Source organism: Diospyros lotus, chromosome 4 (genome assembly GCF_014633365.1).
Source record: "Diospyros lotus cultivar Yz01 chromosome 4, ASM1463336v1, whole genome shotgun sequence".
Taxonomy (NCBI): Eukaryota; Viridiplantae; Streptophyta; class Magnoliopsida; order Ericales; family Ebenaceae; genus Diospyros; species Diospyros lotus.
The window spans coordinates 28,154,855-28,182,642 of NC_068341.1; the positions used below are offsets into that span (position 1 = coordinate 28,154,855).

Here is a 27,788-nt window from a genome sequence, read left to right on the forward strand (position 1 = left end):
ATGAGTAATCAAAGAGGACGACCCCATACTTGCAGCCAGGCTACTTCTACGCCAGGCGAGGTCCCAGTTCCCACACCAGGCTCACCAGGGGATTCTGGTAGTGACTTACTACAGGGTATGGTCGAGATGCGAGGCATGTTGACAGGTTTGATGAGGTTAGTTGATACCCTAGTGATGAATCAGGTGAGGCAATCGCAAGTACACCAAGAAGCAGAAGGCAGTGGAGGCGAACCGCTAGTCGCCCCAATAACTCCAGTTGTAGCGGCAGACACTGGGAGTCAATTATTGAAGGACTTCATGGCATTCCGACCACCAGCATTTCATGGAGGTACAGATGCATCAATAGCAGAGAATTGGATGCTATCAATAGAGAAGCATCTTCGATCTATTGGTTGTGCAGACGACCGACGAGTTCGACTTAGCACGTTCATATTCAGAGGCGATGCCGAGAGATGGTGGGAGATTGCCCGCCAGAGGTTTGGTGATCGAGAGCCCACATGGGTTGAGTTTCAACAAATGTTCAACGATGCTTATTGCCCAACATGGGTCAAGGAGAAAAAAGTCTATGAGTTCGTTGAGTTGGTACAAGGTACTAACACGGTGGCTCTGTACGAGGCGGAGTTTACAGCATTGTCACGATATGCTCCGGAGTTGGTGTCTAGTGAAGCAAAGAAGGCCACCAAATTCCAGAGAGGATTGCGTGCAGATATCCGACATGCGTTTGGAGGAGCTCTAAGCGTGGATTATGCCACGGTGGTCCAGCGAGCATATGCTATCGAGCGAGATCGTAATGAATGGAGAGCAACACAAGCAGCCAAGAAGGGCACAGGTACATCTCAGGGTTTGTCCAATAATAATAAGAAGAGGAAGTGGACAGCCAGACAAGGAAATAAGGCAGAGAATAATCCACAGTGTGGTCAGTGTGGAAGGAAGCACGGAGTGAAAGGAAAGCAAGATCGCTACGGGGTAAACAACGTAGTTCAAAATTTTGAACTTACCCCGATCTCGGTGATTGGATCAACGTCAAAATCAAATCATTCACAAACAAATAAATAAATCTAACCTTTAGATTATCGAGTTTAGATTTTATTTAGAAATTACTAAATTTCTTAATTAGTATTGTTTGGAGGATCTTTGCCAATTAATTGTTAATATGGCAATCTAGAGATTTTAGTTGAGAAAATAGCTTTTAAATAGCATTAATTCTTTTTATTTATGAGAAATTAAATGCAAGGACTTGAGGGTCATTTAAGGATTTGATGTTAGTGTTTTATTAGTAAATAGAATTATTGTGATTAAGGGATTGAAGAATCCAGCCATGAGACGATTGGGTTAGAAGACTCCTAGTTATAATAGGAGAATGAGTTATGGTGTTAGGGCTTCTTAGATCAGTGTATATATAGTTTCATAAGCCATATGTTCTTCACACCGCAAGAACAGAGAGCCAAGAAGCAATCAATGAGTTCAAGGTTTGCATAGGAGGCTCTCGGGAGATTATTGAGTCAATCAAGAAGATCATAAGGCAAGTATCCTTCCCCTGTAATCCTTTCTTACAGGTCTTCATTGAGTTGGATATCAGATCTCCAGAATTGAATCAGTTCCAGTGCATGTATATATATATGTGCGTTACAGTGAGTTATATCAGTTCAGTGCATGTTATATATATATATATATTTACATGCGTACAGTGAGTTCACAGCAGGCATGCATAATTTCTTTCAACGATTCTCCTCAATATTGTTGTTGAATCATTCTCAAGTTTGTTTGGAATCAGTTGGGATTTGTTTTCTCAAGTTTTCTTTCGGAATGGTGTAGTAATGTTAAGTTTGTAAATCGAGATATCATCTCTGTTCGTGAGTTATGTTTGATAAGATTCCAGTCATTCGAATGAGTCTTGTGTCATTCGAATGAGTTCCAAAGCATCTGAATAAGTTTTAGTGTTATCGTAAGCTTTTCTCTTATAATATTCCAGTCATTCGAATGAGTTTATTGGTCATTCGAATGAGTCATGTGATATCATATCATTCGTATGTGTTTTTGGTTTGTCATCCGAATGAGCTTCCTTGTCATTCGAATGAGTCCTTGAAGATGAGAGTAAGCTATTGCTTTGTATAGTCTAGCATTCGAATGAGCCTTCTTGTCATTCGAATGATCCATAAATTGATTCGAATAAAGTTACTGTTGCATTCGAATGAGTCAGTTTTTGCCAGTTCAAAAGTTGGAAAATTCCAAAATTGATTCGAATGAATTTGGAAGTCATTCGAATGAGTCCTTGATCGGATCCGAATAGCCTTTGTTATACATCGTATATCATTCAAATAATGCCTCTGTCATTCGAATGAGCCTTTGTCATTCGAATGAGCCTTCTGCCATTCGAATGACTATGCTATAATTCATTTTCTTCATTCGGATGAGCTGTTTCCCATTCCAATAGCTCCTTAGACTTTCTCGATCATCCCAAACAGTATCATACAACATCCAAATAGCTTCCAATAAATTCTTGATTCAAGTCTTAAATTTAATATAAATATTCAATTATTCAAATATTGAATTTTTATGCCAAGATATGATAAAATCCAATATGCCATGCCTATACTCAGAAATTTCAGAATATTTGAATCTCAATATAGTTGATAAAAATCATATACCATGTTTAGTAATTAATTATGACATAACCAACATTATTTTGTGAGATTATGTGCATACATATTTGTATGAGCATTGAGCATGACTTTATGTGGAGCACTACATATCGTGTGCCAGCATTTATATGAGCATTGCATTATGCGCGCCAGGCGACTCGTCTACGGGGATCCCACTAGTACCAGTTCAATTATATCTCAGTTATGAGTTGCTCGCCTGATGTCGACCAGGGAGCTAGGGGCATATTGCCCAAAGTATGTGCTTACAGTTTTTATGTTTGTAGGACTCAGATCAGTCAGGTATGTGTTACAGTTATGTGGGCCTATGAGCCAAAGTTGCATACCTGCATTTAGTTTACAGCTTATGTGCATTACATCTTATAAATGCTATCCAGTGATTATTATATCTCTCAGTACAAGTTCAGTAAGTATTTTTATCAGTATCGATATTCTTCGATTCAGCTTCAGTTATTCTTTCCAGTTTATTACTTGCTGAGCTTTGTAGCTCACCTTGTACTCTTCACCATTCTAGGTCCTAGTGGGGGAGTACCAGATGTGGGGCCTAGCAGCAGTGTCCAATAGTGTGTGTACGTGGAGCCACTCAAGACCAAAGATGTCTGGGAGTTGTTAGTTTATTAGTTAGTGCTTGATCAGTTTAGATTTATTTTATATTGCAGTTTAGGGATTTTCCCTTAGATGTAATTTATGGTTTTCAGTTATTGACTCAGAGTTTTATTTCAGTTGATTGAGATGTTCATTTTGGTATCAGATTTCAGTTTATCAGTCAGTTTATTTTATTATCTCCAATAGCACCTCTTCACGGGCAATTCTAGGAGAGGGGGTGTTACACCCAAAATGATCTGGTGGCCCAAAATGATCGAGTGACCTGAGGGTGACGAGTAGCCAAGCTGACCGAGTAACCTGAGGGTGACGAGTGGCCAAGGTGACCGAGTGACCTGAGGGTGACGAGTGGCCTCGCTGACCGAGTGACCTGAGGGCAACGAGTGGCCTACAAAATGAGAGCACTGTTAGGACGCAGGTAGGGATCCTCGCATAAACCCTCCAATGCTTAAGTTAGATCTTGAGAGAAAATGAGAAAATTGTACTTCAATTACTCAAAATTGTGTACCTCGTAAGGAAGAGGGGTCTTTGTATTTATAGTGGTGGGCGAGGGAGGCCTAGCAATATTCTCGACGAAAATCTCGTGGCCGATTCCAGAGATTTCTTGACCCATTCCGAGGATTCCGGAGGTCATTCAACTGACGAGAGAGGGGGCCACTCGATTGGATCGGGAGATTTGATCAAAAATTAGCAACCCCAGAGGGTCACTCGGTATGACCGAGTGACCCCTCACTCGGTTGCTCCCCCGAGTGGGATCCCTCGGCCTAATCGAGTGGACCCCACTCGGCTAGGTTGAGCTAGGGATGAGGGGTCACTCAGCACAACCGAGTGGTCCCCCACTCGGTTGCACTGAGCGAGGGCTCAGCCACTCGGGCAACCGAGTGGCACCCCACTCAGTTATGCCAAGTGGGGGTGTCCACTCGGCCCAACTAAGTGGGCACCCACTCAGCTATGCCGAGTGGGTCTTCCTTGACCCCTTGGCTTCGCTTCATCTCATTGAATTGGTGGCTGCGCTTAACCTTGTGCATTTATTTCAAACAAACACATACAAAATAAACAAAGAAGAAACAAGCATGCAGGCACAAGGCGTTTATACTCGCCAGTGTACGAGTGTGCGCTGTAGCACAATTTAATTTTCTGGGAAAGTCCAGGTCGATTCACTGGGAGATCAAAACAGAAATGAAATGCGGCGAAAGATTTTTATGCGCTGAATGAGTTTATCAGACCAATTCAGCTAAATTATTTGTTTTTCAAGATTAAAAATAAGATGATGTTTGTGTATGGAAGCAATCTTGGGACAAAGCAATTTATGTGCCGGCCCACTGATTTACCAAAGAGATATCAAAATATTAACATCGACTGATTTAAATTGAGGTTATGCAGTTAACTGTATCCCAAGATGATAATAGTTCTAAGTTAAGCACTCTCCATACATGGCATGAGAGAGTCTGGATTAAGTAACTATCATAAATTGAAATACAGATTAACACACATTTGAGATCCGATAAGTAACCACAACTCAAGGTCATGGTAGTTCTAGGTTAAGCACTCTCCATACATGGCATGAGAGAGTCTAAATTAAGAAACCACCATAAATTGGATTGCAGATTAATCATTCCAGCTTGAGTATGAAACCATTTCTAGTTTAAGTAACCTCCATACATGGCATGGAGACTCTAAGTTAGGCTTATGTTTCAACTCAACCCAAAGATTCAATACACACACATTTCTCAATTCAAATAAGCATTCTGTTAATTCAATCGGAGTTCAGCTCTCTTGGGCAAACAGTGGCACTGGACACATTCCTTGCCTTGGCCCAAGCTTAAACTTAGCCACACATCTCCAACTAAAAATTAAAGAGACAGGAAGTAAAATGCTAGAATGTAATACAGAAACGTAAATAAACAGTTAAAGAACATTACAGAATGTAAACAAGCATGAAAAGAAATTGCAGAATGTAAGTAACTGAAAATGAAGAACACTGTATTGATGAAACAAAGTAAATGAACAACACTATTGGAATGAAAGAAAAACAGAACGTAAACAATGCTCTCTTCCCCTTATTCTTGCAGAAATGGCGGATGGGGTCTCCCTTTGTGCTGAAGTCGACGATGAATATATATATGTACATATTCTGCAAATGGCCCTGGTCAAAGAAGAAATTACATCGCGGGCCACCATGGTCATTTGCGCATGCTCTGACAGAAGATCACATGGTGAAGCTGTTGTGCGCCTGCTGATTTCACGAGCTGGGCTTCAGTTTCGCTTTCAATGTGCACATGCGTGGGTCCCAGTTTGGACTTCTTAATTTAATCTCCAAGTTAAATTGCAATTAGCCTTACTTCACGTCCACTGGTTCACGCTACATACAAAGAATATATGTTATTGATATATTATATATTATATATATGTATGTCACGCATGAATATAGAATATATATATATGTATTATATTTATATATTATATATTATATATCATATATTATATATTATATTATATTATATTTATTTTATTTTTACTATTTTTTTATATTATAGATATTATATATATTTTTATATTAATTTTTTAAACCTACATATAACCACAAATTGAATATAAATATTCAATTAAAACCAATGTTAAGATTAAACTAGGGGTATAAATATAACAAATTTTTGGCATTTTTGAGCATTAATCACACCCCCCAACTTAAACATTGCTAGTCCCATAGCAATCAGATTTTATACTGGCCAATTTTTATTCACAATATCAACATTAATGTTTAAATTTCAAATCTGAAACCAAAATGTATAAAACAAGAATAAGCTACTCTTAACACGCAATTGACCATTCTTTGTCAGATTTTCGTCATAGGACACTCAATCATAGAAAAAGCAAATCAAATAAATTAGCACACCTGCATTACAACCTCTAAGCTTTGACTTCAAACTCTCTCAGGTGTACACTCCAAGAAAAATGATCTCTCATGGCTACTTTCTGGGATACACCGTAATAAGAGTAAATGCAAAACAAATTCAAATCGGTGTCATCCTAAAGTGAAAAATGGACTTCAATGAAAGAAAAGGGATTTTGACATAACTTCATGATCGGAATAATGCACAAATGCACAACTTCAGATATTAAACAAAATTTCAATTCTAAAATTCAAATCTCAAGCTTCCATGTGTCATAGGATGTAGAGGGATTGCATAAGAATTGTAACGGGGCTTAGGGGTGGATGGGTAAACAAAGAAAAGGGTAAAGAATTCAAAGAAATGTGCCCCGGGAAATATTCCTATCTAAGCAGATACTCATTTTTTTTCTTTTTCTTCTTTTTTTTTTTTCTTTTTTTTTCTTTCTATTTTTTTTTTTTTTGAATTTGATGTTAACAAAAAAAATGAATCAACACAATGAAAGCATACATCTTCTCATCAGCTTTTTATTGAATAGCTACGAGTTCTTTTTTTTTTCATCATTTTTTTTTTCTTTTCAATTTTCAGTACTAAGATAGACTATTTCTCGTACACATTAGGTGGGGCAAATATTTACATGGTTTAGGATAAAATGAGGGTAATAAGAAAAGAAATAATTTAATGGGCTCAATGAGGCTAATAAGAGAAAATAATAGAAAAAGGAAATTGGTTAACAGGCTCAACATTTCAACAAAGGAATCCCACTGACACCTCCTACGACACACTTTCACTCAATCATCAAATTTAGAATTTGAAACTAGTTTAATTCTTTCATTGACATTTTTGGCATTCAAAGCAAAGTAGTGTAATGAAGCTACTGAAAAACATGAGAGGCAAGAAAAACTACAACTAGAGTAAGCATTTATTCACTCAGAAAGAACATTTAATAGGCTCAATTTCTCACACTAGGTAACAGTCTCCACTTAAGTTGAGGAGTCATGCAGTGCATTAACCAATTAATTACTATTTCAATAGATTTTCATACCCGACAGACAAATTTCCAATCAAAGAACAATCTATGCATATAGATCACTCATTCTAAATCCTATACATTCATGTGTTCAAATAAAAAAATCATCACACTCATGCCTCAAATTACAAACTCAAATTAGCTAACAGCATAAAAATCTAATGCGATAGAATAAGCATCAATGAAAGTATATTAATCCTCAAACAGAAAAAATATATACGTATGCAGGATAATTGTAGGAGTAAAAAGGAGCAAAAGAATCCCATTTTTTTTTCTTTCTTTTTATTATTTATTATTTTTTTTTAAAGATTTTTAATTAATTTTTTATTTTTTATTAATACATTCGGATGCTACATGAAGCTCATCCGAATCAATTCTTCATTTTTTTTTCTTTTTTTTATATATATATATATTTTTTTAATTTTTTAAAGGATTCATTCGAATGTTACATAAATAACGTTTGAATGAATTTATTAATTTTTTTTAATTATTTTTTTATAAATATTTTTTTTTATTTTTTAATTTTTTAAGTGATTCATTCGAATGTAGCAGTGTTTTCATTCGAATGAATTTCATGCATATTCGAATGAAAATGGAGACATTCGAATGATTTTTCTTTTTTCTGTACATTTCCTTCTTGGTTTCCTTGAGTCATTCGAATGTAGCAGCAACTCATTCGAATGTCAGCCAAAATTTTTTTTTTTTTTACATAACACAAACGAAAAAAACACATAAACAAATAAAATTAAACACTCAAATTGAGACACTAAAACACAACGGAAATTTTTTTTTTTTTTTATTATTATTATATAACACAAACAAAAACTCAAATAAAAACAAAAACACATAAATAAAAACTTGCATTCGAATGTTTTTATAACACAAACAGAAAGTCACACAAACAAAATTAAAGAAAAACTATTTTTTTTAATTATTATTATTATTATACATTTTTTTTTTTAAAATAACACGACCACACAATTAAACAAAATCAAAATAGAGTCAAGCATGTTCATGGGTAAACATGAAATAGGGTCGCATTTTTTTTTTTTTTTAAATATTGGAACTGTTGAAGCCCAATTAACAGAGACTCATAATATTAAGCAAAATAAACAAATCAAACAAACAGTAAATAGCAAATATATATATATTATTTTTTTTTATATATATATTTTTTATTTTTTTATTTTTTTAATTCTGATAACAAAAACAAATCGAACAAATCAAACAAACAAAGTCACATTCGGATGCTTGAGATGGATTCGAATGAAAGTCAGGTTATTCGAATGACCTTGAGGGTATTCGAATGCCGGTTGTAGCTTTTAAAAGAAATGACAAATTCATTCGAATGAATTCAAATGAATTTTACCTTCATTCGAATGAATTTTAAACAGTAATCTCATTTGTGAAGGAATTTGGCCGGTCATTCGAATGCAACAGTACTTTCATTCGAATGAATTTCATGAACATTCGAATTTCTTTGAGAGTATTCGAATGGTTTTGGCAATATGCGCACTAAGGACTATGGGTCATTCGAATGTTGCAAAGGTCTTTAGAATATATTATTCAAACATCAAAATCCCTTCTTTCTTTTTTTTTTTTTTTTCAAAAACAAATCAAACAAACAACCACAATTAAGCATGAATCAATTGTACCTCACCCCCCAACTTGAATTATGTATTGTCCTTAAACACAATAACACTTAATAAAAAAAAATTAGAAATACCTGGATGGTGAAATACCTTTAGACACAGTAAGAAGTTGAGATTTAGGAGTACCTGGTGTCTTCAATGCAGAAAAAAAAATCCATATGCTCATTGTGGATTTCAAAATCTGAACTAAAAAGGAAACATAAACTGGTGAACGTTAAAGAGAAATGCCAAACTTATAGAAGAACTAAAAAAACACATTCAAAATTAAAAACAACTACATGAAGGCAGAATTAATAGCCTTTTATTCTTATTATTTTTTTTCTATTGCTTTTTCCTCTTCTTCCAGTTAAGGATCAAATAAGTGGTTGCACTTCGAATCACAGCAATCATTACATGCTTTAAACCACTTATAACATTATTTTCAAAATGATGCAATTGGATTTTTCTTATAAAAGCACGACCATCTTTTGAAAATGTTTCATTCAGAGGTGTTGGATCTATTACATCAGAATATGGCATATTAATTTGCACAAACACCTCACACATGTCTGGTTTAATTTGATCCCCTACATAGACCAACCTAAAGGACAAAAAGTTAGGCTCAAATGTGGATAGACCTATGTCATCTTGAAATTTCAAGTTCTGGATCTTATCCTCATCCTCCTCCCAGACTTCTTCTTCTAAAATGGTATCACTGGATGAAAGTTCCTCCCAAACACATTGACCTATAGAATCTTGATTAGGTTGGGTTGGAAACTCACCCGGATCACTCATGCTCAAGGACTGTGTTAACAAGGTCAATTGTTCTAAAATGTCACTTGTGGCCCTAATGGTTTGTTCTTGAAGTTTGGCCATTTGCTCAAAAAAATTTTGACCTTCCATGAACTCCTGAAGGGTATCCTCTAAAGATTTCTCATATGGAGACTGATAAACATCGGATGCAAACCCTTGCTCTAATTCAAATTGGTGAGGTGATGGAGGAAAAAGTTCATGAGATTGGAACACAGAGTCATTGTTCCATGGATGATTCAAATGGTTAAAAGAAAACCTCTCCTCACTGTGGTGTGATTGAAAATCAGATGGCTGCCTATTCAAAAATTTCTTGAGAACAGGTATGGTAGGACAATCATCTGTTTGATGATTTGAAGACTCGCACACTGAGCATCTAACCTCACTTAAATTTTGAAAATTTTGAAACTCTAACCACTCCACCTTCCGAGTTAAATAATCCAATGTTGCACTAGGGTCGTCATTAAAATCATGGGGAATAACAGGAAGTGTGGTGTAGGATGGAGTTGGTTGCCTAGGAAGGTTTGGGTAATCCTCAAAGGGTCTAGAAACAGTTTGCTCAATGGGATCATGATAACCAAAAGAATTTCCAAACACAGACATGTAATCAACATACTGAGACATAATGGAATCTGAACATGAAAATGCAGATAAGAATTCTAACAATGAATCTTACCTAACCTATGTCTCATGTATTAATAACATAATAACAGAATTAACAGAAACTAAGTTACTGTATTTTTTTTTCGCAGCACTAATTCCATCACCGATCTCCCCGGCAACGGCGCCAAAATTGGCTGCGCTTAACCTTGTGCATTTATTTCAAACAAACACATACAAAATAAACAAAGAAGAAACAAGCATGCAGGCACAAGGCGTTTATACTCGCCAGTGTACGAGTGTGCGCTGTAGCACAATTTAATTTTCTGGGAAAGTCCAGGTCGATTCACTGGGAGATCAAAACAGAAATGAAATGCGGCGAAAGATTTTTATGCGCTGAATGAGTTTGTCAGACCAATTCAGCTAAATGATTTGTTTTTCAAGATTAAAAATAAGATGATGTTTGTGTATGGAAGCAATCTTGGGACAAAGCAATTTATGTGCCGGCCCACTGATTTACCAAAGAGATATCGAAATATTAACATCGACTGATTTAAATTGAGGTTATGCAGTTAACTGTATCCCAAGATGATAATAGTTCTAAGTTAAGCACTCTCCATACATGGCATGAGAGAGTCTGGATTAAGTAACTATCATAAATTGAAATACAGATTAACACACATTTGAGATCCGATAAGTAACCACAACTCCAGGTCATGGTAGTTCTAGGTTAAGCACTCTCCATACATGGCATGAGAGAGTCTAAATTAAGAAACCACCATAAATTGGATTGCAGATTAATCATTCCAGCTTGAGTATGAAACCATTTCCAGTTTAAGTAACCTCCATACATGGCATGGAGACTCTAAGTTAGGCTTATGTTTCAACTCAACCCAAAGATTCAATACACACACATTTCTCAATTCAAATAAGCATTCTGTTAATTCAATCGGAGTTCAGCTCTCTTGGGCAAACAGTGGCACTGGACACATTCCTTGCCTTGGCCCAAGCTTAAACTTAGCCACACATCTCCAACTAAAAATTAAAGAGACAGGAAGTAAAATGCTAGAATATAATACAGAAACGTAAATAAACAGTTAAAGAACATTACAGAATGTAAACAAGCATGAAAAGAAATTGCAGAATATAAGTAACTGAAAATGAAGAACACTGTATTGATGAAACAAAGTAAATGAACAACACTATTGGAATGAAAGAAAAACAGAACGTAAATAATGCTCTCTTCCCCTTATTCTTGCAGAAATGGCGGATGGGGTCTCCCTTTGTGCTGAAGTCGACGATGAATATATATATGTACATATTCTGCAAATGGCCCTGGTCAAAGAAGAAATTACATCGCGGGCCACCATGGTCATTTGCGCATGCTCTGACAGAAGATCACATGGTGAAGCTGCTGTGCGCCTGCTGATTTCACGAGCTGGGCTTCAGTTTCGCTTTCAATGTGCACATGCGTGGGTCCCAGTTTGGACTTCTTAATTTAATCTCCAAGTTAAATTGCAATTAGCCTTACTTCACGTCCACTGGTTCACGCTACATACAAAGAATATATGTTATTTATATATTATATATTATATATCATATATTATATATTATATTATATTATATTTATTTTATTTTTACTATTTTTTATATTATAGATATTATATATATTTTTATATTAATTTTTTAAACCTGCATATAACCACAAATTGAATATAAATATTCAATTAAAACCAATGTTAAGATTAAACTAGGGGTATAAATATAACAAATTTTTGGCATTTTTGAGCATTAATCAATTGGGGCCCACACTTGATCAGATATCCGCTTCGCCTTCCCGGGTACATCACCTATTATGCCATAGAATTCTCGAGAATCTGTTAGTGTAGGTGCTCTAGACCCAATCAGATTGGCCATGTTGTACACTGACAATTGTAATCATATTTATTATTGAATAAGGAGTTATTCGATTTCACAAGAAATCATTCTATTAGTTTCTTGTTATTATTGTAATAACCGAATGAAACTAATTAGAAGTCCATATGATGTATATTGTGATTAATCTATAAAGATGTGAGATGATGCATCACAGTTTCCAGACATCATTAAACGTCCCAAGTCGTAACAATGTCAAGAATGGGCATTGACAATTGCGGTAAGACTTGTATGTGCTATGTTTTTGCAATGTGATAGCAATGGGGGTCTCACACCCATAGGCATGGGGATGCCTAGACAAGTACATAAGTGACCAATGTTAATTGTATTCTCATACGAGATGGGTGTAACTAATCCTTGGACCTGAGGTTATCACAGTCGTCTCATAAGAAGACCGGTATACTTTGACATCGTTTCGATGGGCCTAGATAAAGGCTGCACGTGGGCGATCGTTGGGCATATCGTGAGGCTTATGGAGATGGGTGCATAGCCAAGATGGGACTCGTCTATCCCTTGATAGAGGATGATGTATCTAAGGCGCCTTCGGTGGATATTCACTTTAAATCAATGGCCATGGTGAAAGAGATCAATAAGGAGTTATTGATTCACTTTCTATTAAGTGAAGATATCCAGATGACAGAAGAAAAACTTATGTGATCATAATCAAGCAACGCATTGCCAACTTGAGATCACATAGGATACATTGACGAGAGGATCAAATTACACGGAAACCATGCTCATGAAAGGTTATTTGCGGATTATGAATCCTCTTGAATAATTGGGTAGGCATGACGCCTTCCTAGAGGCCAATCTTGTCTTATGTGTTCGTACCGACACATTGCCAACATATTTGAAAGCCTAATAAGTCATATGCAATAGGCACGGTCCCTGGTTTAAACTAGGAGAGTGGATGTATAGTTAAGTGAGACACTTCGGCAAGAAGTTGTGCCGTCGTAGGTTCTCATGAAAAAAGAACAAATAGACGTAATGACGTCGATATGACGAGGAGTCATCATAATAGAAAGAGTTTCCTAAAATGGCAATTGATTAAATTAGGAAGGATTTTCTAATTTAATAATTTTCTATTTGTTGGAGTGGCAAATAGGAAATAAAATATATTTGGGTTTAAGTTAATATTTGGACTAAATTTGATTTGGGCCAAATATTAAATTAAATATTATATTTGGACTAAATTGGATTTGGGCCAAATGTTAAAATAAATATTATATTTGGACTAAATTAGATTTGGGCCAAATATTAAATATTATATTTGGGCTTGAATTAGATTTGGGCCAAAATATTATATTTAAACCTATAAAAAGATTGGGCCATTTAATTATAATCCTAGTTGTATTAGAATAAATCCATTTAATTTAAGTTCCTAATTGGACTAAATTAAATGGGTCAGCCCATATCCATTAGGGTTTAAGAAACCTTAGAGCTCCTAATTATAAATACCCATTTATGGGTTGCCCAAACCACAGGGGTTTTTGGTGTCGTTTTTTAAGAGTTGAAAAATGTATTGCTGCTTACTCTTCCCCATTTCTTTTCGCATCAATATGAAACGAGGGCGTTCTTTTTCCGTCCATACACAAGCCACGCAAAGGAGAAGGAGCTAGCACTCCTATTCCGCTTTACTTTCCAATGGACGCATGCCGCGTATCACGAGTTAGAGACTGGACGCTTGGACGGCTCGAATTCGCAAACGACTCGATAATCTAAATGTTAGATTTATTTATTTGTATGTGAATGGTTTGATTTCGATGTTGATCCAATCGCCGGGGTCGGGGTAAGTTAAAAAATTTTTGAACTACGTTGTTTGCCCCGTAACGATCTTGCTTTACTTTCAGCATCCACCTAGGATGGAAAATCCAAAAGTGGTCTCGAGCAGGGATACGTTTCCCAAGAAGAATCTGCGAGCAACTGGCTAAAGAAGCATGAGCAATGGCAAAAAGGTGAATAGGCAAGGTTTGAGGGGCAAAATGATCCAAGATAAATAAGGGTATAAAAGCCAACTCAAATGAAGAAGGCATGGGGTCTCTTTCTCTCTCTCTCTCTCTCTTACTCTCTCTCTCTCTCTTGGAAAAGAGATAGCAGTGCAGGTCCTCTCAGAGAGTACCTGCCTCTTTCGGAGAGGCCAGCAGTAGGGAGAATGCTCCCTACCATTCTCTCTCGGCAAGGGGCTGCTCGCCTCTCGGCGGTCACGGCGCATCCTCTCAACAAGGGCTGAGGGTTGGCCGTTGGTCTTTCTGGGAGGCGTTTCTCTTCTCTCGATGGTGTTTATCTCTCGAAAAGCCCAATAATTGACCATGGCTCTCGGCTGCCTGGTCCCTCCGCAAGCACCTTCTCGACCTCATTTTCTCTCAGCATCTCCCTCTCGGCCATGTCTCTTGAAGAGACCACGGCAAGAGGTCTCACTGAGGCCTCTCTAAGAGACCTTTACCCTTTAGTCTCTTGGAAAGATTCTTCCAGGGACCTATCGGCGAGGTGCTCTCTGAGGCCTTTCGAGAAGACCGATCTCAAGCTCTCCCTCTCGCTGTTTCTCTCTCTCTCTCTGTAGCATATAATATATATATAGTATGCATAAACGTGGTGGCTGGAGACATGCTTATTGTTTAATACCTTGCAATACCCTCACATGTTTATGTAGTGTGATGGGTCTTCCAAGTGCATAGTGGGCCCCATCTCCATGACTTTGTCCCCTCATAGCCTTCCATTATAAGTTTGTTGTTGTACTTTTTGTACAATAGTTTTAATGATGAAAAACATATATTGGTTTAATCCCTAAGTCATGAGTCAAGTATGTGGTTTTCAATATATATCAATTTCAATATCATGTATCACTTTGTGAAAATGAAAACCCTGTTTTGACTAAGTCTGGAAGGTTAGCACCTTATAAGTAGACATACAAGAAAGAGTTTTCTTTTTAGAAAATTATCTCCCGGTAATTTGATATCTATCATTCATTAGTGCTAAAACGATTTTTAATGAATTTTTCATTAAATATAAAGTATATGTTTTGGAGGTGATATTACTGTTAAAACTTGAGTTTATACTAAAACCCAAAATCTACTTTCTTATTTATTTGGATTTTGATTTTCTAAGTATTTTTATTGAATCCAAATAGGGGGTACTTCATTATTTACATTTATGTATTAAAGTAAATGGAGGTAAAATATAAATAAAAGAAAATGTGGACATTTACTTCAACTAAAGAAATGTAAATAACTTGTGATGTATTCATGCTGTGGATTGTGCTTTCAAGTATATTCTTCTGAATATCTGTCATGTTTCCATGCATGTTTCGAAACCCCTTTGAAATGGTTTTCAATGTTTTCAGTGTATGCTATTTCGAAACATCTATGCAATGTATGTGTTTTCAATTTAGGTTTTGAACCATGTTTCGAAACCTATATGTCTATGTTTCGAAACCTATATGCATCATGTTTCGAAACCTCATTTCCAGAGAGGTATGTTTCGAAGCCTATCATGTCATGTTTCGAAACCTCTGACATTCTGTCAGCAGATCATTTGAAAATCGAGATGCATTTGTTTTACAATTTTGTATTTATCAAAATGCTTCTCTATCATTTATTAAATATTCAAAGTGGGTATAAGACTTTGTCTCCCACTTGTCTGCTGTCTCTAAGTGCTTTGTCTAGCTGGAAGCTTGTATGTTTCGAAACCTGTTGTCTATGTTTCGAAACCTTGGTCTATTTATGTGATGTTTCGAAACACACTTTGTATGTTTCGAAACCTACTTTCCTGTCTTGTCTCTAATGGCTATAAACGGCCAGATTTCTATATCTTGGTATAAATAGCAGGTATTTGAAGACAAGAACAGATTGATAGAGATTGATTGAGAGACAACAAGCAAGAACAAGTGAGCACACACTAGAGACACACACACAAGCACAAATGATCTAAATTCGTTTGACAAGCTTTCAAAGAAGATCTATTCATCCATAGATGTGCATTGTGGTGTGAAAGTAAGAAGGAAAAGCAAGCTGAAACAATAAGTTATATCCTCTCTAGCTCTTCTCATCTCAAGCCGGTACAAAGGTTTGTACATCCTCCAGTAAGGCATTTGTTGCTCTTTGGGCTGTAAAGATAAACTTCATTTATCTTGAATATTGTAAGGTTTGAGTTTAGCCTAAAACTTATTGTGGTTTGAGTTTAGCCTCAAAACTCACTTGGCGTAAGGTTTGAGTTTAGCCCATAAAAACTCACTTGGTGCTAGGTTTGAGTTGAGCCTGTAAAAACTCACATTGTAAGATTTTGGGGTGAACCGTGGTAAAACCCTTATTGTGGTGATCACTAGTAAAAGTGATTGGGATTACAAATCCTTCAAGTGGGTAAGCTTGAAGGTAGTGGAGTAGGCGGGTGCCGAACCACTATATATCTTGTGTGCAAAGTGTTCTTTAGCTTTCATGTATCATTATTGCCTATTGCACATGCTTGCATAAGTTTTGTTATCAAAGTCTAAAATAGTTTTCTTGAGAACAAGTTTATACATATACATAGAAAACCTATCTTTGATATACAAACATCTTTGGTATACTCTTTACTTATGTAAATCATCATTGCCAAAGATCATTAGTTTGAAATACAAGATAAAAGATCTCAAATCAAGCAAAACAGAGAAGTGTATTTCGAAACATACATAGTAGGTTTCGAAACCTACTTAGCAGAAAGTCTTATTTCGAAACATATCCCATATATTTTGAAACATAGTGTTTTGCCATCCATCAAAGTTTTAAATTATCGAAAATCTATACAAATCCCAATTCACCCCCCTCTTGGGATATATTTGCCATCATTAGGAACCAACAAAGTTCCCAATGTTAAGCTTATGGTCTGCATATACATACGTTGCGTATGGAAGGAAGCGCGCAAGGCATGCTGTTTGAATACATACATACTGCATGATACCTTGCAGCGTACCAATGCAATACATTATTCATATTTCTTAAATAATACGCATGATTAAGCAGGTAATGTCTTGAGGCATTTCTCGCTAAGCCCGGAGCTGTGCCCGGGTAGGCCCCCCTAGGCAGTCCGGTCCTCTGGGGGGGGATTCCTCTTAAGCCCATCCAAATGCTACTAACATGCAGGTCCATCCCCGGTTCCCTACAATAGTACAGAGATTCACCCTTTCTCATCGGGAAGGTACGGCTGTTCTATATTCAATGCCAGCATGCTTTACCTGTCTATTACACTTCTTTTCCTACTTGAACTGACTTAAGCATCAGAAGGCATACAGGGGTGAGGAATCCCCGCGTGCCTTCTAACATGTTCTTGTGAGCGCAGTTACGCCCTAGGTGCCTGGGAGATCATTGTCTAATAAAGAAACCCACTACCGAAAGTTCCCTAGGAGGTTCACCTACCACCCCAGCCAGTACATCGAGGACCGAAGCTACTCAACGCACATCTCTACTAGTAGACTCTAGCTAGCTGTCTACCTCACTTTGCCTCTGCTCACCTCGCTTTGCCTCTACTCCAATATTCCCTCACTACAAATTCTATTGTCGTAGTTTTCAGGCTACAACAATTGACGCCTTCTGTGGGAAATAGACAAGAATCTAAAATCTACGAGGAAGACAACCAAGTCTGCCAGTGTCAGAAATCAGTTGGGTAATATAAGAAGAACCAACACACCCCATCTGGGGGGCTGGAGGGTTTTCTTACCGATTGGGCTCCCCAGTATGAAGCTGTTAGGGGTTGCGTACGGACTTCCAAAAAACCTTCAACTTCCCTAAGATGAGGTCCTCCAGTGATTGCGTTCACCCCATAGTCCTCAATCAAGCATCAACAATTGTTTTTCTTATTAAATATGAAAGATCGAGAAAAGATCACGATGCGTTCAGCGCGTAACAAGATTGTTAGAGGGAACTCATCTGCATTGCAAGCAAGAGAATCACGATTGCTTCTTCCGAACCACCTGTAATACCTAAGGTTTTTAAGGCATTGAAATAAAGCATTTCCTTGAAGTCGAAAGATTCGGTTGGCACATGTGTAGTTCCTGGGTAATTTTGAAGGAATGCGTGAAGGATTTTCTGAAAGATCATGGAGACTAATGTAGGGGATCATCATCTTAAGGGATTTTGGAAAGTTTAAGGAATTCTAGGGCTCAAGTGTTATAAATACAAAGAACTTTTGGGCTAAGGAGTTATTTGTGAGAAACTTAAAATATCTACTAACTAAGTAGTTAAGGAAACCAAATGAGCTAACTAGTTGTTGGAAATGTAATCATGAGTAACGATTAAACCCCAAATAAACATGTGGAGGCACACATCTCAAGGGACAGTTGTCGCAAGGGCATGAAAAGGCACAAATCTCTAGGGACACGTGGCGCAATCCTATGAAAGTCATAATGACCTCTCTTATCCAAGTGACATGTGGTGCGCCCGAATTAGCATAGGATATATATAAATACCAAGCCTTAGGAAGGGTCATTATTACCATTAAACAAGAGGGCTAGGAGGTGAGTTTGAGAGGAGAAACTTTGCCAAAAAAGGAGGTGGAAAAACACTTCGCTGGAAAAGTAGGGTCTCTATGATAAAAGGAGACAAATAGCACCAAAACAGTGCTATAAGTCTAATTTCTTTCCTCGTTGTCGTAAAGGATTGAATAAGGGTCGTGTGGGTTCAAATGGGGGTCAAATCGGGGAGGGGGGGCAACACATGCAGCCCACACGCCACTACCTGCTGCTTGTGCAAGCGCGTAGGGGTCCTTCCCCCAGTGTGTGTGGGGTCCCCTACCCAAAAATTTTGTAGTTTTGGTCCTTAATTTTATTCCTAGGGCCCGATATAAAAATATTCTAAGTTTGAGTTACGAAAATATGTGATTTGTATAGAAAACTATTCCTAAACCCTATGAACAGTGCCCTAACGCATCCAAACCATCAAGGTGAGTGTTTCTTGCATATTTGTGCTACATCCTGGTCATTTTGGCTTCATATGGGTAAGGGTATTAATTTACATAGCATGCTTTTCCTTTAAATCGAGCATTTTCCTTTATCGTGTTATGCATCATCATGGAGTGTGTGGCTAGTTGATGTCAGGGCCTTATGTTAGACTGGTGAAAAGTCATGGAGATGTGAGAACATGATGGATCAGCGGGGGTGATTGCAACACCTCAGTGTCTCTCCCACACGGGCAGTTTCATGACATTTGCATAACTCATTTACATGCATGCTTTCTCTTATTGATGCACTCACTTAGATATAATGTTCTAACTTGGGTGTCTCATACCCCTGGAACATTCAACGTTCCAGGTGGGTTAGTTGTGACAGTGCCCCATAATCAAGCCAAAGGAAAGGAAAGGAAATGGTCGTCGGATAGCTAGTTTCTTTACATTTTGACTGTAAAAGCGTTGTACTGTGGCTTTAGTGTGACTTTTAATTATTGTAAAAAGAGAGTCTAAATGATCCTTTGATCCCCATTTTGTTTAAAGGGATGTCAGGTTGTTTTTACATTAGAAGCATATAGTGGGAGCCTTAATTGTTTAGCTTATGGATTTTTAAAAGTTTTCAGGTTCAATCCTTTGCTTTCGTTAGCAAAGGCTTCCATAAACGCCCTTCGATTATCTTATGGTCGCTAACATCATCATGCATCCTTGTATATGTGTTTTGGAGGAAAGAAAAGTGGGGCGTTACGCCACCATTACCTAGACCAGCCCATTGAGGGTCTTTAAGAAACACGAGGTGGTGTTATTTGAGTGTTCCCCTACGAGCATGAAACTGAGGACGAGATAGTTAAGAAACTCAGATGGACACGAAAGATAATCATTCATTACAGGACATGTCAAGAATATGACCCCAAGAAGGAGTGAGAAGCCAACTTAAAGTCTATGGCGTATGATCATCGCAACTAGGGCACTAAGGACGACCCAGTATTGAGCCTTTGAAGGGAAGGGGAAGAGGTAATTCAACTCTATGAGCGGACCCTGATCTATGTTGAAAAGAATTTTCCTATGATAGTTAGTGATAACAATAAAGTTGATTATGGACCTAAGAACAATTAATCGTTGATAAGGCTGTGGGGGTGATGTCTAGTGTCCAAATCCTACCTCCCATTGGAAAAGCTTGAGGTGGCTCTTGATTTTTTGGAGGAGTTAGAGTTATTGAGATCTCATGAAGTAAAGCATGGAAGCAGTGAGGGTGGGGTCGTCAATTCCATTGGCTATAAACAATCGTGAACTCTTACAGCACAAGAATAAAGGGAATGAAGTCTCTTAGTATGGAAAGCTTGAAGAGGTGGAGAAGCATTATGGTGCCGTTGTATCAATCAATGTTGAATCCCGACCTCTTGTAGCTATTTGCTTTGGCAACCGTGCTGCTGCATGTTAAGCTCTAGACCAGATTGCTGGTGCCATCGCAGATTGCAGCCTAGCCATAACACGTGACAGAAGTCGCACAAAGGGTAGTTTTTAGAAGAGTTGCTTTGCACGAGACAATATATTAGTCACTCCAAAAATGCTACTATGGAAGTTCCCAATCTACGGGTCAAAATGATAAACTCACTTTGGGCAAGCGATCCTCCTAGTAAATTTGATTAAAGCATGCCTCAACAAAAAGCTTCAAATAAATGAGCTTGAGGAAATAAAAAATGAAGCATTCAAAAAGATTCTCCTCAGCTATTCTTATCAGAGACGTTGTTAGGAGGAATAACAAACAAAATGTCAGAGGCGGTACATCTCAAGGAGTACCTCGCAATCCTGTAAAGAATGTTTTTCCTTTTTAAGTTTTGTCATATATTGTAACCTTCCTGAAAGGAATAAAAGAATACACCCTCTTGTATTCCTGTGGATGAAGGCGATCTTATAAGCCGAACCCCGTAAATCCCCTGTGCATCATTCATATATGTATATAACTATCATGAAATGTGATGCAGGAACTATGGTAAGAAGATAGGATGGATAGTGATATACCCAAACTCAATGGAGGCATATCAGTTAAGGTGAGGAAAAGTTCAAGTCCTAAAAGGTTCGGCCAGACTAATTGCTATCTGACACTAAGACCACAGACCTCCCCAGATTCTTACATGCGTTCCGATGCCACACTGACAAGCTAATCTAGATCCCTTGCTTAAGTTCGGTGCTAAGTTAAGGTGCTAACCTTGATTCCTTGGTGGATCCGGAGCAAAGCCTCCTAGCAAACTTGGAATGACCGGTAGTAATTCAGAGGGTAACGCCGGGTCTAACCTAGATCCCTCGCGTCAGACGGCCCCGAAGGGGCCCAAATAAGAATGGGGCCCAAAAGCAAAATGTTAGCATGAGTATCCTCAAGTCGCGGAAGTAGGCCAAGCATGCCGAACCGCGGAACAAAATATTGATATGAGCATTCTCAAGTCACGAACATAGGCTAAGCATGCCGAACCGTCGAAACAAAATATCAATACAAGTATTCTCTTGTTGTGGACGTAGACTAGGCATGCCAAACCGCCACAACAAAATATCGACATCAATATTCTCTTGTCGCGGACGTAGGCAAGGCATGCCAAACCGCCAAAACAAAATATTGATACAACTATCCCCTCCAATGCATATGCATGCCTCTGATATTCCCATCAAGGAATTCTTGTTGTGAACATAAGTGAGGTACTCCAAACCCTATAAATTGTTTCATGGATAATACTTTTCGTGTGTTTGCTATAAGATCTAGTGCAGGTGTCACAACCAGAGCACAATGCAGAAAAATGACAGAGCTACCTAGTATAGTGGTGATAGGCTAAGGGTAAAGGTAAGCCCACATCCTAAGAGGTTCGGCTCGACGAATTGCAATCTGGTGCTAAGACCCCGAACTCGCCTAAATTCTTAGATGTGTTCTGATGCTATGCTGGCAGGCTAACCTGGATCCCTTACCTGAGTATGGCGCTAAGATTACGAGCTAACCTTGACTCCTTGGTCGATCCGGCACTAAGCCTCCCGACAAACTTGGAACGACTAGTGGTAATTCAAAGAAAGGTCATGAGTCTAACCTAGATTCCTTGTGTCAGACGAACTCGAAGGAGTGACATGGAAGAAATGGGGCTCGACCCTACCTTCTCAAATGAGCCTGCTGATAGAGCACATATTTTCATATTATTTAGCCCTCATATTTAGTCTTTTTGCACATTAGTTGTGTCATTTTATTCATCTTGATTTTATTTCATTTCATTTTATAGGAATTGGGCTTCACACTATTTTACTTTATTTTTCCAGGTTTAGGGCTATGGGAGCATGAGATGGGGCATGAGACATCTTGATGGCAATGAGATATCTTGGAAATTGGAGATAGAGAAGTAAGGGCAATTTTAGCAGATTTAACCTCCTGCACTTCCTTCAGTATTTTGGCCAAGATAAAATTCCAAAATGAAGATGATGTCTTCATAGATACTGTAGAGGACTTCTTTGGATTTCTGGAATGGTATGGTTTGTCCAAATCTGAGTTCGTTTGGGCCTTCAAACAGCACTTCAAAGTCGGGGCTAGGAAGTTGGGTCAAATTAGGAAAGCTACACAGATGCTGATTCTTCAAAAGGCCATATCTTGGGCGTCCAATATCCAAATCAAGTGATTCAAAAGTCCAAATTTATCTAATCTTCCTGATCGACAATTATTATGAAGAGGCCGAATCCCAGAACGCACGTTAACCTATCCGAAATCGGCTGTGAAGTGGCAGTAACCTAGGGTTTCCTCCTTAAGCTCTTCTTAAGCACCTTAAGAGGCCATTAAAAAAGAGCATTCTTTTGAAGGGCATAAACAGGAGCCGGATTTCTTCTCCCCATTGTTCTTGTCAAGATAGAGGGCTAAGGATTCTGTAATCAGTTGCAATACCATCCTTGTTCCCAGTTTGAGTCTTTGGTTTTAATGGAAATCTATTTTTTAGTTTTAACTTTATTGTTCTCTTGTTTCTATTCTCTCTTAAATCTGTGTATGTGTTGATACCGGTTGGATGAATGCATGCATTGTCTTTGTTTGAGAATCCAAAGTTTTTGTGCTCGGTTGAGGCTTTAACTAGAAGCAAGAACAACCTGTTTGGAGGGTATTTCAATCAGTCTCGAATCTGTGCAAAAAGGGGAATCAAAATTGATAGATTGAACTAAGAGGTTTTTGAAATCTTTTTATTGGTTTTCTTTCCAATCTTTGGCGGTTGTTAAAGGATTTTTCTGATTTTCGATTTGAGGATTAAAACTAAACAAATTGTTTATTGAGAAGGCGATGAAAACTGGGATAGAAGGTTGGTTTGCAACTGATTGCATCTTGATTCATTGTGTTCTTGCATATCTTGTTTTCTATTTTTCATCAAAAACTTCCCCCCCCCCCCCCGTTTAGCCTTGTTTTGACAGATCCGTTAGAGGTTAGTTGGGAGACGACTTTGGGTTGCACCCCTATTGCAAATCTGAATCATCATTCATCTAATCTATCGGTGTTCGACAGCCCCGATCAGATTTTGGCGCCGTTGCCGGGGAACCAATCTCGTTTCTGTCAAAAGAAGACTGATTCAAAAAAAAAAAAAATATTCTTTGATAATCTAATAGAAGAAATTGTGGTTGCTACTTGGTATATAGGTTGGAAACTAGCTGGTTGCGGGCTACCGGTCCAAAGCGAGTTAACCATACTCGGCACTGCTAGATACAACGCCACGTACCAAGTTTATGCCATAAATCAAGAAGTGAACATGCCTTCAGGAATAGCTGCTGACAGAAAACTCTTATTCTCTATTTTGTAGTGAGACCAGCAAGCTTCATCCAAGTGCAAGAGATAGCAAAATTCAGCAGTTTTGACAGCAAACTCAGCAAGTGCAAGACAGAAACTTCTTATTCAGCAGTTTTGACAGCCTCCATGACAGATAGCAAAATTTAAGGATTGAGAACAAGATACCGGTTCTATCCTCTTCCTTTCTCATCCTTACTTGATGTTATTTCATGTCTTTATGCCTCCCTTGATGTTTTCTTGCATTTAGAGTGGTCTTTGAGGCAAAATAGGAGCTGATTTGATAAAAAAAAAAACGATTTTGACAGTTACTGTTCACTACTTCCCACTTTCTCTGATTGATCTGAAACTTGGTGTCCAAAGAAATGGGGGTGTGGTGAGCAATACTCACTACTTTGTTGTGACAAGAGCATTTTTTGGCCAAATTCCAACGTGTGGACCACTTTTTGGCCACTTTTGTGATTTTCAGTGGCTGGTTTTGGTCCTTTTAGGGTCCTTAATGTGGGTGTGGTGAAATTTTGTGAAAAAAATGCTTAAAAAAATCATCTTAGGTCTTCTTGATTGATAGATTTTATGTGCCTTACGTTTTTGCATTTTTGGTGTGCATAGGCCAGGCCAGTTTGTGTGCTGTTTTTTTGTGAGTCATTTTGAGTGTGTTTTTGTGCTGATCTTTAGTGCATGACCAGGTCCTCTAAGGACATACCAATTGACCTAGACCTAGAAATAGAAAGGACCCTTAGGAAGCAAAGAAAGGCTAGAGAGTTAGAGCTTCAGATAGCTGATAATCCTCTTACCTCTTCTGCCACTGCATCTGATATTCCTTCTGTTTCTATACCTACCCCTGACTTAAACACAATGGCGGGTAATGGGAATGAACACAATCGGAATGGAAATAATATAAATCATGGTCATTTGGATGGTAGAACCATTAGAGAATTAGCTGCCCCTGATGTGCACTACCAGTCTTTATGCATTCAATATCCCCAATTGGATGCAACCTTTGAATTGAAATCTGGGCTAATCCATTTGCTCCCCAAGTTTCATGGCCTTGTAGGTGAAGATCCGCACAAGCACCTCAAGGAATTCCATGTTGTCTGCTCCACAATGAGGCCACAAGGAGTTGATGAGGAGAAGATAAAACTTAGGGCCTTCCCATTTTCATTGGATGGAGCTGCAAAGGATTGGTTATACTACCTACCACCTGCTGCCATCACAAGTTGGGATGGGCTAAAAAGAATCTTTTTGGAGAAGTTCTTTCCAGCATCCCGAACAGCCGCCATTCGGAAAGAAATTTGTGGGATAAGGCAGAATCATGGGGAGACATTACATGAGTATTGGGAGCGATTCAAGAAACTCTGTTCTAGTTGTCCACACCATCAAATCAGTGACCAGCTGCTGGTCCAATACTTCTATGAAGGTCTTATTCCAATGGATAGGGATTTGGTGGATGCAGCTAGTGGAGGAGCCCTCTCTGAAAAGACACCAGCAGCTGCTCAAGAGCTAATCTCCAAGATGGCACAGAATGCCCAACAGCTTGGTACCAGGTCAGCCACTCCCATGAGACAGGCCAATGAGATTGGTGTTGCTGCCATCAATGACCAACAGAGAATAGAGAACAAACTGGAAGAATTGGCCTCCATGGTCAGACAGCTAGCCCTTGATAAAGGACAGTCCAAATCTCAGCAGGTATGTGGTATTTGTTCATTATCCTCCCATGGTACTGACCAATGTCCTCAACTGCAGAAGAATATAAAAGCCTGTGCTGGCATTTTTCCAGGAAGACCCTTCCAGCCACAGCAACAAAGATATGATCCATATGCTGCCACCTATAATCCAGGGTGGAGAGATCATCCGAACTTGAGGTATGGAGGTCCTTCCAACCAGCCATTCCAGCCACAGCAGCTGCAACCTCAGCAGCACAGATTCAATGCACAAAGACCAAGTCAATCAATGCAGCAACCGCAACCAGTACCTAAATCCGAATCAAGCTTGGAAGATATCATGAAGCAGCTCGTTGCCAACAATCTCCAGTTTCAGCAAAGGACCGACACTGCCATACAAAATTTGGAGACACAGATTGGACAGCTGGCAACCAACATCAGTGAGCTACGAAGTCAAGGTTCAGGTCAGTTGCCGTCACAGCCAGTTTCAAATCCAAGGGGCAATGTAAGTGCTATCGTTCTCCGCAGTGGCAAGGAGTTAAGCAGCCCACCCTCTCCACAACCAGAATTTGGGCAGCAACAAGAAAGCCAAAAGGAAGATCAGCCTCCTCCCATTCAAAAGGACAAGTAGCCCACCACCATTGATCAAGATAGAGGAGAGACTTCTCACAACCATCCACTGCCATTTCCTCACCGAGCCACTCAAAATAAAAAGAGGGTAGAAGCTGAGTTGGACAAGGAGATCATGGAAACTTTCAAAAAAGTTGAGGTGAACATACCACTCTTGGAGGCCATCAGACAGATTCCCAAGTATGCCAAGTTTCTCAAAGACTTGTGCACCCACAAAAGGAAGCTGAAAGGAAATGAAAAAATCAACATGGGAAGAAATGTGTCAGCATTGATTCAACCTGCCATGCCTCAGAAATGCAAAGATCCAGGGACTTTCACCATTCCTTGCACTATTGGAAATTTGCAATTTCATAATGCTATGTTGGATTTAGGAGCCTCTATTAATGTGATGCCTAAATCTGTGTATTCTTCTTTGCAGGCAGGCCCAGGCACATTGACATCTACAGGAGTGGTGGTCCAGTTGGCAAATAGGAGCACAGCATACCCTGAGGGAGTATTAGAGGATGTATTAGTAAAGGTAAAGGATTTCATATTCCCTGCTGACTTCTATGTTTTGAATATGGAGGATGATCACACACCCGGACACGCACCACTTATTCTAGGTAGACCCTTCTTGAAAACTACAAGGACAATAATTAATGTGCATGAGGGTACTTTATCTATGGAGTTCGCTGGTAACACCATTCAATTCAATATCATTGATGCCATGAAGTATCCCTTAGAAGATCATTCTGCCTTGCATGTTAACTTTATTGACTTAATGGTGGAGAAAGCATGTGTTGAGTTGTATAATCTTGAGTCTGAATTCCCCACCATCCATAATTTTCCTGATGATATGCATTGCCCTCAGAGTCATAACGGACTCAGTAAGTGTAGTGTTTGTTCTGAAATAGATGAGTTTTTGAGTATTGTTGAGAGTGCACCTTCTCATACTATATCCGATTCTCATGTGCCTCCCATAGAGGAAGTTTCTGTTGTTGACAATGTAGTGCAAGTAGGTGGCAACATAAGCAGACTGGTGCCTTCAATTCAACAGCCACCCACCTTGGAGTGTAAGCCCCTGCCCGAGAATCTGAAGTACGCCTACTTGGTGGATGGAGATAAGCTACTCGTGATCATCGCCGACAACCTTCAGCCTGACCAAGAGGAGAAGTTGCTGAATCTGTTGAAGCAACATAAGAGAGCAATAGGTTGGTCACTTACAGACATTCCCGGTATATCCCCTTCCTTATGCATGCACAGGATTCATTTAGAGGAAGGAGCTCGACCAGTGAGACAGCCCCAAAGGAGACTCAATCCCACCATTCTAGATGTGGTCAAGAAAGAGGTAAGTAAACTACTTTCGGCTGGCATTATTTATCCTATCTCTGATAGCAAGTGGGTGAGTCCAGTGCAGGTAGTTCCGAAGAAGACAGGATTCACAGTGGTAGCCAATGAGAGGAATGAGCTAGTGCCCATGCGAGTGCAGAACAGCTGGAGAGTCTGCATTGACTATAGGAGGCTCAACCAAGCTACCAGGAAGGATCATTTCCCACTCCCATTCATTGATCAGATGCTAGAGAGGTTAGCTGGAAAGTCCCATTACTGCTTTCTTGATGGTTTTTCTAGTTATTTTCAGATTTGCATAGCACTGGAGGATTAG

At 38.7% G+C, this 27,788-nt stretch overlaps 1 protein-coding gene across 1 annotated transcript; it reads left to right on the forward strand.

The window, feature by feature from the left end:
* Positions 1–27,788, forward strand: LOC127799753 (uncharacterized). The gene is given in 3 exon segments (XM_052333983.1): positions 1–328; positions 590–753; positions 24,531–27,788. Coding segments are annotated over 3 exon segments (3,750 nt in total).